We start from the raw sequence: 10,000 nt of genomic DNA on the forward strand, positions 1-10,000 counted from the left end.
GAGTAAAGTGCGCGGAAAGTGGTTCATTCCAATAAAATCCTTCACTATTTCCTCCAACGATTCACGCGTTATACGCGGACGGCGGAGTTGATAGCCGTACGATTTCAGCTTCTCGTTGCTCAGGTGCACATGCTTGTGAAGCAACAGCTCCTGATCCATGTACGGTGTGAGCGGCGTGTTGAGCACACCGTCCCGGGTACACACATCAGCCCACGGTCCCAGGTGACGATCGTTGATCTCCTCGATCGCACCGGCCATGTCGAGCTTCGTCATGTTCGACATCGTAATGCCCCAGTAATCGATCTCGATGCCGAAAATGTCCGCCAACAGCTCACTGATCGTTGCCTGCGTTGCATCGCTATCGTCACACACGTTAACGATCTCCCGGATGCTGCGATCGGTTTGCAGCAGCTCCCAGATACTACCGCACACGTCCTCGACGTGTACCACGTTCATCTTCATCGTACCGGTCCACAGTAGCTTCATGGTTTCGCCGAGATGTTTGTAAATGCCGGCAATTATAAGCCGAGGAGCTGTTCCGAATTCCGAAAAAGAAGAGAAGATAGTACATTCGTTAAAGACGGTTCGACCCAGGGGAACCTCTCGTTACGTACTCAGTCCCTTCCGATCGCCTACACCGTAGCAAATCGGAATCCGAAGTATGGTGTAGGGTAGCTCCTCCATCGCGATCAGCTCTCGTTCCACCTTGGCCTTGTATTTGCCAACCATCGTCCACGGTTCTACCGGGCAGTCCTCCTTCTGCGGGACCTTTTCGTCCGAGTACATGCTAGCGGTACTGAGCTCAACGTACCGTTTGGCCCCCGTTTTGATCGCTTCTGTGGCGCAGTTTACGCTCAGCTTAAGAATGCCCTCCTCGTACACTGGATCCGTTTGGCCGGGTTTCGTCTCAGCCGCACAGTTTATCACAAAATCCCATCCCGTTCCCACAGCCGTCGTCGTCGTCGTCGTCATGGTCACCGGTTCGGTCATCCGGAACGCATTCTGGCAAGAGGCGGGATTGATGAGATTGGCACTCGTGAATTCGACCCGTTCGTCGGCGAATGCTACGCTGTGCGCACGATTGAGCCATGCCATCAGAGGAGGCGTTTTGTCGACCACCTTTATGCGTCCGGCGAGATCATTCGTTACCAGATAGTGCACCAAGTGTCGTCCGATGAATCCACATCCTAGAACGAACGTGGGGCATGAGGTTTCAAGAAAAGTGCAATAAGCCGCTGATAATGCAATGGCAATGAACCGCGATAATGGTGCTGGCTTGCGGTATGCCGGTGCAACGAATCCTCTTGTGAGTGCGGCCTTGAGCACATCCCCTGACCGCGGTGCAGCACCACATATCGATCGCGGACGTGCGTAATTATGAGACATTAACTTAATTATCATCAGGTGTGGAGCCGTTGCGCAACTCGTCTTTAGCTTTAGCTACTTCCTGGAGAACCACTTCACGGCCACTTACCTCCAAGAACTAGAACATTCGGCTTCGACATGATTTGATTCGCAGCACCGGCACCGAAATAATTTTACTCTGTTCCACCGCACAAAGCACGAGCGCCAGAATCCGGAAGAAGCTCCCTCTAATAGTTAGTCATACAAAATCACTTGAACAAATGGAAGGTTTAACACCGAGTCAGAAGGGCAACCAAGCAAACCGGAATGTACAAAAGCGGAAAACGGAAGAATAAAAAACACGGCTCCGTGCAAAAAGGATCGTGCGGCTCGCGGTTCGCCGGTCGTGCTATGTGGGTCACTTTATGGCTACTTTATGGCAAGCTCTGAACTCTGACGTGTTTGTTTTGATGCAGTGAAGAAGAAGAAGAAGAGGAAAAAGTTGTTGACCTGCTGGCAGAAAATCTCGCGAGCCGGAAAACGTTTAGAAAATGCTGGATATCGCAACGCACATGGTATGTTTCTCCGTTGTTCGTTTCCTCCGCCATTGAAGTAATTGCCACGATCTACTTGCAGGACTTTGAGGGCCAAGGAAGGGCCGAGAAGCTGTCCCGTATCATCATCACCCTGTTCGGAGGAGTGGGCTTGATTTGGGGCTACATCATCCAGCAGTTTTCGCAAACCGTCTACATTCTAATCGCCGGCGTACTGTTGGCATCCATTGTAAGTTTCCCTGGACCAAATATTGCAGGCCAAGTAAAATAAACGGTCGTCATGTGCACTCTTTCCAGCTAACCATTCCACCATGGCCGATCTACCGCAAAAAGCCGCTGAACTGGCAGAAGGCTCGCCCCGATCCGCAGCACCAATCACAGAGTTCAACCGATGATACGAAGAAGAAAAAGAAAAACTAACCGGCTTGGGCATTGTGTGTGTTTAATAATTAATAAAGTACCGAAAAAATGAGTCTCTCGGTCTACCAACCACACATTGTGTTTCCGGTCTACTAAACCCAGTTTAGTATAGTGGACGGCGATAGGCTTTCAATTTTTCGTGATCATAATACTGGTGTATTAGATTGTACATGTGCCGAAAGAAGAACAATATATTGTCGTACTGCCCGTTGTATGGTTTCACCACCTCGTCCGCGAGACCTTCGGCAGGAAGGAAAATGCGCTCTTCCGGTATTTGATCCTTCTTCAGATGAATGTGTTCGAGGCCGCGGTAGCGGCTGTCAAGACCCCAGGCCGCTATATGCAGCTCCATTAGGAACTGATGGATGGCTTCCACCGTGGCCAGGAACCAGCGCGGACTGTTTCGTTGGTGGCGCCAAAATTGCGATATTCTGTTCTGGATCACAACCGTGCGTAGCCCCGATAGCCGTTCATCCTTGTAGATACCTCTGCACTGGCTCCAGGTACTATCAATGAAAATGGCACGCCGCACGGGGAATCTCCTTAAAGCAGTGTCCTCATCAGCATCGGTTCTCGTCGTACTGTCCTCTTTTCGGGTTTCTTGGGGTGGTCGAGGCTGCTTATCGACGACAATATCGTTCAACCGGAAGCGTAGCAGCGTTCCCATGTGGTAGCCCTTCGGTAAGCCATAGTTTTCCTTCATCTGATACGTTTCCCCATTGAATAAACTGGCCACAGTTAAGGCGGTGGGCGTCGGGAAGATGAGCACCACTCCCTCCTCCTCTCGATAGTCCGGAATGTTCGGGTAGATGTGAATTTGGACATCTTCCGGTGCCAGGATGGCCGCATGGACGGCCGTGCTCTTGCCGTCGATTTCGTTCTTGTGTTTAATGATGTCCACCTTCACCGGTAGCGCAATTCGCGGCACCCGGTCATTGATGCTGGCCACCGGAACGTAGCAGGTGTAGCAGAAGAACTTTCGCGATCGTCCACACACCGGACAGGAACTGCGGCCTTCCACGCCCATCAGGAAATCGGTGTCGGCGATGTCCATACCGCCGAAAGGGTCCGCTCTCGTTGCGGTATCTTCTGTATTCGCCATTGGAAGATCAAAAAGGACAAAAGTTTCCACTTTTCCGGCCCACTTTTGCACAGCGAAGAACGGCGGGAGTTGGGAAACGACTTAAATTCACTACCAGCTCTTTTTTCTTCATCAAATTGTTCCAAAAACTACAGATTTTCTTTTTGTTCGCGGATTTCGCGGAGCGCCCGAAAAGAAGAAGAACAACAACAACAAGAAGGAACAGGATAAAACGATAAATTCTGTCGTAAAACGAAATGAACAATACAACGAACGAAATAAAAAACGATAAAAACGAGTACAAAATTTAAAAAAATACTCGCTTTCTGGAATGTGCACCTCAGTTTTCATCAATCGCAGCAAGCACGTTTACCATTACATCGCTAAAGTAGATTCTTGTAGTCGATTTGCTTCTGCGCCAATTGAATAGTACCACCTTTCGCTTCTAGTCCGCTCAATTTGCTCCGCCACCGGCCTTTCACTCACTCGCACTCTCGCCGCCATCGGCCATGCCAACACGAGCCCAAAGTAATTAATCTCGCTGCACCACCATGTCAGCAGCATATGTCTGAGATCAATATGATAGTTGGCAAGCTGCATACGTCGCGCAGGAACATGAGACACCTTGGCAATGAAACCGCCCTGCCAATCATGACGCTGAGCCCACCACACATGCCGGTCCCAACGCCTGTGCTCGGCCATCGAGTTACGATGGAAGTGAATTTGATCATTATAAATATATGTTGTGCCAATATAAATAAATCATCACCTTAAATCGAGCCGACTCATGCATCGTCTGCTTCTGCTTTGCAATGGGCCGACGAGGGAACAAAACGTACGGGAAATATTTCGAACCGCGGTTGATGAGATCGACCGATCACCAATGTGCGCCACGTTCGCGTCGTATGGATCGGTACGGGTAGTTTGCTGTTGGATCCGGTACTGGCAGGTCGACGAGAAATCGCATAGCCATTGGCCCATTAATCGGTTAACGCTTAAAAGTGTTACGAAACGAACGGAGTGATTTGTAAAGATGAGCGCCTTTAAGCAACGACAAAGTATTGCCAATCTGCTACTCGGCACTAATATGCACGACGAAGAAGATACACATAAAACGGTGTTCATATCACACTGCGTAAGTAGCAGAATGGAACAACCCCGTTGGCCTCTGCAGAGGGCAGTGCGGTTCCTCGGTGTGTGCTCAGTGTTTGCAGCAGTGCAGTTTCTGTCGTGTAGTGTACAATGTGTGTTCACTTTTACGATTACGCACCGTGGCTTTTTGTGCACTATAAATCACTATGTTGCTTGTGTTTAGCTGCAATAATTTTAAACGGGCATTCGAGTAAATCGTGCACTATAGAGCAAGCCTATAAATGGAGGCGCATGGTGAAGCACCATGCGCCTCCATTGGTAGATCCCTCGAAACGACGAAGCGTCGTTGCAACGATATCGACGATACGCGATCAATACAAGCTCAATCTGTATCATCGGCAGATCAGGCCGTTGCTTCTCACGATCAATGATCGCGTTTCCGAACCTGAACCGAAATCCGTTGTGCATGGGAGAATGATTACAGTTAAGCATCACCTATCGTCGTTGCACTCGGGTGCGACACGCACGAAGAGAGAGTACTGCAGTTAGTTATCGGTGCAAGTTAACTAAAGTGTCACGATGGATTTACTATTTCCCGTTACCTTCAGGAAGCGTCCATCACAGGTAGGCCCGGTACCAGTTTTCTTAGAATGGGAAACAGTGACACCTGATCTTCCGCTCCGGTAGGGATCCTATTTTTACAGTAATTTGATGCGGCAATTGATTGACGCGTTACGGGTGGTCGGTGTAGAGAGGTGATGATCGCAGTAACTGTGGCTGGGTTGGCTTAGTGTAGTCCATGTCCCGCGGATGCGTCATTGGCATTGCACTTAGGCCATGCCGCGCGTACCAAGTTGGTGTTAAAGGGAATCCCCCTTGGTTCACACCCGAAGTGAAGCCATTAAAATTGTTGACGAAAGTCCAAAGCCAACGTTCCCCGGTTCAGGCACAAGGACAGTGTGGGGATCCGTTTGGCAACGCGCTAATGCTATAACACCACCAGGCCGGCGGGATCGTAACCATCAACCAGCCAGCAGCTCGTGACATAATGTTGTTCAATCATTATAAAGAAAAATGATGGTTTCGCCGATGATGCATTCATCGTCCACTTCGCGGCAGCGCATCGTGCACGGGTTGGGGTGAGGGGGTGCGAACTGGGCCCTCTGGCCTCGGCAGGCAATGAAAATGTAGAAAATGTGTCAGATAAATAAACAGCATGTGCGAACATGGCGGTATTTTGCCATTTGTATTCCGTGGCGCACAGCGGCATACTGGTAGCAGTTGCGTTGGGAAAAAATACGAATAGTTAAATAAATAAAAAGGAAAATACGTCTGTTCCGTTGCTGGTTCCTGCCAGTGGCGAACAGGCTATTCGTATCCCTTTTTTTAATTAAATTTTCACCATATTGCTTTGGAATTCGTTTGGAAAGTGATGCGGATATCTTGTGTAGATCATAAGAAAGGCAACAATTTGCATTGCTGGCAGTGGTATGGGAACCCCCTTGATCCATTTTTCCCTCAAACCGAAGCGTCGCGAGGTTGGCTGGCTGGTTGGCCGGTTGGCTGGTGACGAGGATGAGGATCGGTTTTGCACACAATCAAATCAACCCGAGGGGCAACGTGAAACATCGAATACGCGTAGAATCACTTTTAATTATAATTTCTCACCGACAATACTCTTACACCGTGACCGAAACGATTGGTGGTCGCACTTCGGGTCGAGTTTGCTATCGGAACGCTTCATCCTAGGCTGTACGCGCGATCCGCGTGATCAGTAAAGAATGCCATTGAGCACTGTGTGTAGCAGTGCGAAAGTGGTTCGGTGCGAAGCCGCACGTGGTGTATCGTGCCGGTCTATTACTCTTGATTCCTACGGTATCAACGAAATCACGACAAGGGGGGAATTAACTCCCAGTTTTTGTTTTTTTACGACCGACCGTAAATCATTTCCTCGTGCGCTCGTCACATCAACGGCAGTGAAGTAAACAGAAGTTGGTTGCAATTGGTGGGTAAAAAATGGCAAGCAAACAGCACTCTTAATGGTCTGATCTGTGATTTACTGTCCGGTGAAGCCGAGTACAGTACATTGGACGGTGGAGTAAAGCAGCTTCTTTAAAGATTCTGAGAAAATTTAAACATATCATTAGCTTCACAGTAGCGTGAAGAGTAACATGATTTTTCCGTGAATCGTGCCATCTCTGGTGACTTAAGTGGAGTTTGCTATAACTTTTCGATTGTTTACTAGGCCGGTCGGGGTGTTTCTGGCCCTTCTTGATCGTTTGAGGGCCCTTTGGTTTTCTGGTTAAGTAACGAAAACATAAAAAGGATGGATGCGTGGAATGCGATAAACTTTTCCTCGTCACTAGTTCATAGTGACAGTTTCTCGAGTGGAAGCTTTCGACAGAGTCGAATGGTAAGTGGATGACTTACCTGCCTCATCGCCCCGTTCTCTCCACGCTTGCTTTGGCTTCAATTGATTTAGGAGCTCACGTGCTACTTAACTTGACCGCTTACCAGTATATGCTTTGCTTTCTTTCTGCTAAACGCTTTTCGCCCTCTGGCGTCTTATCTTTTTGCAGCTTTTCTTTGGTCACTCTGCAGGAACGGTTAGTAACACAAGCCGCTCCGATGGACCGTAACTAACCGTATCCATAGCAACCATAATCACCCATCGTAACACCTCTAATCCATGCGTAAATTACGGCATGACCTCTGGATTGTTCCGTCGCTTACAACAGACACAATACTTCCTCAGGCATTTCTCGCCAACACGTCCCTGTGGATGCTCCCGGTCTGTATGCATCGCTGATGGACGGCGCGTGCGCCAACGGATGAACCAGACTGAATGCCGCTGGGACACGGGTCGGGAGCATACCGTTTACCATTATTTAATTTTAGCAGCTTCCACGCACACAACCACCGCGAGATCGCGGCGAGTTTTATCTTCGGATGCGTTGTGTATCGGTTTATGAAAATTCATTTTCATCTCTCTCATCACTGAGAAGTGCCTCGCAACTGTATGGTTGTCTGTGGGCCTTTAACGCGTTCCGGACACGAAAAGAGAGAGCATGACTCCCAGATTGATCATATGCGCGGGCACAAATATATACACAAACACATTCACTAGCTCAAGGATGTTAGAATTTTCACCCGCATTCGGGAAAATTATGCTTGCACGATTGTACTCTCTGTGTGGTTCAGTGGTCGAGTCTTGAGCGCATTCTATTGTTTCCCTCGTACCTAACGCACTACTAACCTACGCAAGATCGCACGGCGTACAAGCGGAAGTGACGGAAAATGGATATCTCGAGCGATGTGTGGAACCAAGTGGCCCTGGAAGCTTCGCAACTGTACTTCACCGAGGATGGCAAAAGCCCCTTCGCCAATACGGTTTGATAAAGACGTTCTTTCTTCCTTTTTTCGTTCCAATCCGATCTTTTTGTTCGCTTTTCTGTTCCGCATGCATGTTGACGGGCTTGTTCTTGGTCCGCCGATCCCCAAAATAGCCTCAACCCCTAGGGTCATATGTCGGTGCGCGGTTTAACGTGACGTTCCTTTCGTACCACACAGTCGATCGAGAAGCTACCGGATAAGGTGATACTGCACATCTTCTCCTATCTCAGCCACTTGGAGATATGCCGCATGGCCATGGTGTGTCGCCGTTGGCGCACGATCGCCTACAACACGCAGCTGTGGAAGAACGTGTCGCTGCGACCGGAAGTATCGGGACTGCATGTCGGCTCACTAGAGTCGCTGCTGCAGCTGATCTCGGTACGCTTTGGTCCTTCGCTGCGCTACATTGAGCTGCCGATCGAGCTGATCACGCACACCGTGCTGCACGAGCTGTCCTCCAAGTGCCCGAACCTGACCCATATGCTGCTGGACTTCTCCACCGGTAAGCGCACGATTCATCGATCGATCGATCGTCTTTATCGTCGTGAGCTAATGACTAATCTCTTCCTACTTGCAGCTATGCAGCTACATGATTTCAGTGAGATGCAGGCATTCCCGGCAAAGCTGCGCTACATGTGCATCTGCCTGTCGGAGGTGATCTTCATGGAGGGTTTCATGCGCAAGATCTACAACTTCATCAACGGGCTCGAGGTGCTGCACCTTATCGGGACGTACGAGAAATGCGAGGAAGAGGAGGAGGAGATCTACGAGGTGATTAACGTGCACAAGCTAAAGTCGGCCACACCGAACCTGCGCGTTATCAATCTGTACGGCATCAACTTTATCGACGATTCGCACATCGACGCGTTCAGCTCGAACTGCATCCAGCTGGAGTGTCTGGCGGTGAACTACTGCAGCAAGGTGACGGGATCGACGCTGAAGGCACTCTTGGCCCGGTCGAAGCAGCTCAAGTGCCTGCTGATGAACGGCACTAGCCTAAAGTCCGAGTACGTGATGGAGGCCGAGTGGGACAAGTGTTCGGTGCAGGAGCTGGACATCTCCGGAACCGATCTTTCGACCGAGTGTTTAATCGATGTGCTTACGAGAATACCGACGCTGCGTTTCTTGAGTGCGGGCCAGATCAATGGATTCAACGATTCCGTGTTGAAGGCCTGGATGGAAGGTGGAAACCCGAAGACGCTGCTCGCACTTGACCTCGACTCATCGGATAATCTGTCCGACGAGGCACTGGCCCGTTTCATTACTCGCTACGGTGCCCAGCTGCAGGCATGCGTACTGTCCGGCATGACGCACATTACGGATCAGCTGTGGATGACGATTATGCCGATCCTCACCAATATTCGTATCATCGTGATGGGTACCACGGAGCGGCTGAGCGGTAACATACACGTCGATCAGCTGATGGATACGATCGGTTCGCACTGTACCAAGCTGGAACGGTTGGAGTTGCGCTGGGATCCGGAGAATCTGCGTTTCTCCGACAAAAGCCAGAAAGCGATCGATTTGCTTCGCGTCAAGTGTCTTAAGTTGCGCTGCCTCGTGTTGAAGTGAGTGTTCCGAGTTCCGGCGCTTGTTCAAATGCCATTCTAACCAAGTTTTCTTTCTAACTTTCCACAGCGATGGACGCTACTATGAAACGGTAAAGGCTAACTTCGAGCGTGCTGATCGTACGACGGTGGTTCGCACCACCACCAGCTGCCGCGTGTCGGCTTATCATGTGCTCAGCAATTACAACGATTTGATTTTCAACTAATTCCCTCACCGGCGGTGTGGCAAGGTGGTTGCTCCTAAAGCGTGTGCTTCTGTTGGTTGTTGTTGTGTTTTGTAAAAGATGATGCCATAATACTAATTGGAATAGATGGTTTGTTGAGCCAGATACGGGTTTGAACTTGAAGCAATGGTTGTTCAATTTGTGCCCAGGATGTTTCATACTGTACTAAAACTTGCCAAAGGTGCGTTCTTTTCAGACAAATAAATTCAATGCAAAAAGGAGAAAAAAGCAATCTATTAATGTTTAAATACTAATAGATTTGACTGTTTAGAAGTGGTATGTCATTAGCCTCACGCTTTAACTGCAACAGAAAATATTCCCTTA

General features: G+C 49.3%; 5 protein-coding genes across 9 annotated transcripts in view; 2 read left to right on the forward strand and 3 right to left on the reverse strand.

Annotated features, from left to right (window-relative positions):
- The window catches only part of LOC125949355 (uncharacterized), a 2,767-nt gene extending 1,070 nt beyond the window's left edge, over positions 1-1,697 (reverse strand). For both annotated transcript variants that reach the window (XR_007468661.1, XM_049676321.1), the window contains exons 1-3: positions 1,475-1,697; positions 615-1,187; positions 1-533 (exon numbers count right to left, since the gene is read on the reverse strand). The exon at positions 1-533 is cut by the window's left edge. Coding sequence is in view for 1 of the 2 variants with exons in the window: in XM_049676321.1 (XP_049532278.1) it covers positions 1-533; positions 615-1,187; positions 1,475-1,505 (1,137 nt within the window). In the remaining variant the exon portion in view is untranslated. The remainder of the gene's footprint in view (positions 534-614; positions 1,188-1,474) is intronic.
- A 77-nt stretch (positions 1,698-1,774) lies between these two features.
- Positions 1,775-2,390, forward strand: LOC125949458 (signal peptidase complex subunit 1). The gene is made up of 3 exons (XM_049676468.1): positions 1,775-1,919; positions 1,981-2,127; positions 2,196-2,390. Exons 1-3 carry the CDS (start codon positions 1,896-1,898, stop codon positions 2,316-2,318), a joined length of 294 nt encoding a protein of 97 aa, XP_049532425.1. The 5' UTR covers positions 1,775-1,895; the 3' UTR covers positions 2,319-2,390.
- A 31-nt stretch (positions 2,391-2,421) lies between these two features.
- LOC125949372 (tRNA-uridine aminocarboxypropyltransferase 1) lies at positions 2,422-3,565 on the reverse strand. The gene has a single exon (XM_049676342.1). It carries the CDS (start codon positions 3,418-3,420, stop codon positions 2,422-2,424), a length of 999 nt encoding a protein of 332 aa, XP_049532299.1. The 5' UTR covers positions 3,421-3,565.
- An 832-nt stretch (positions 3,566-4,397) lies between these two features.
- The window catches only part of LOC125949321 (F-box/LRR-repeat protein 7), a 5,638-nt gene continuing 35 nt past the window's right edge, over positions 4,398-10,000 (forward strand). Inside the window, exons 1-5 of one of the 4 annotated variants that reach the window (XM_049676272.1) lie at positions 4,984-5,115; positions 7,071-7,097; positions 8,062-8,386; positions 8,462-9,452; positions 9,523-10,000. The exon at positions 9,523-10,000 is cut by the window's right edge and continues 35 nt beyond it. In XM_049676272.1, coding sequence (XP_049532229.1) covers positions 5,071-5,115; positions 7,071-7,097; positions 8,062-8,386; positions 8,462-9,452; positions 9,523-9,658 — 1,524 coding nt within the window. In that variant the 5' untranslated portion in view covers positions 4,984-5,070 and the 3' untranslated portion in view covers positions 9,659-10,000. Of the gene's footprint in view, positions 4,535-4,983; positions 5,116-6,092; positions 6,497-6,736; positions 6,905-7,070; positions 7,098-7,589; positions 7,882-8,061; positions 8,387-8,461; positions 9,453-9,522 lie in introns of those variants that run through there. The other 3 variants (XM_049676271.1, XM_049676269.1, XM_049676270.1) reach the window with 3 other exon arrangements.
- The window catches only part of LOC125949422 (prenylated Rab acceptor protein 1), an 88,740-nt gene continuing 88,730 nt past the window's right edge, over positions 9,991-10,000 (reverse strand). The window contains exon 4 of the mRNA XM_049676418.1: positions 9,991-10,000. This exon is cut by the window's right edge and continues 610 nt beyond it. The gene's annotated coding sequence lies outside the window, so the exon portion shown is untranslated.

This window comes from Anopheles darlingi, chromosome 2, assembly GCF_943734745.1.
Source record: "Anopheles darlingi chromosome 2, idAnoDarlMG_H_01, whole genome shotgun sequence".
NCBI classification, from domain to species: domain Eukaryota; kingdom Metazoa; phylum Arthropoda; class Insecta; order Diptera; family Culicidae; genus Anopheles; species Anopheles darlingi.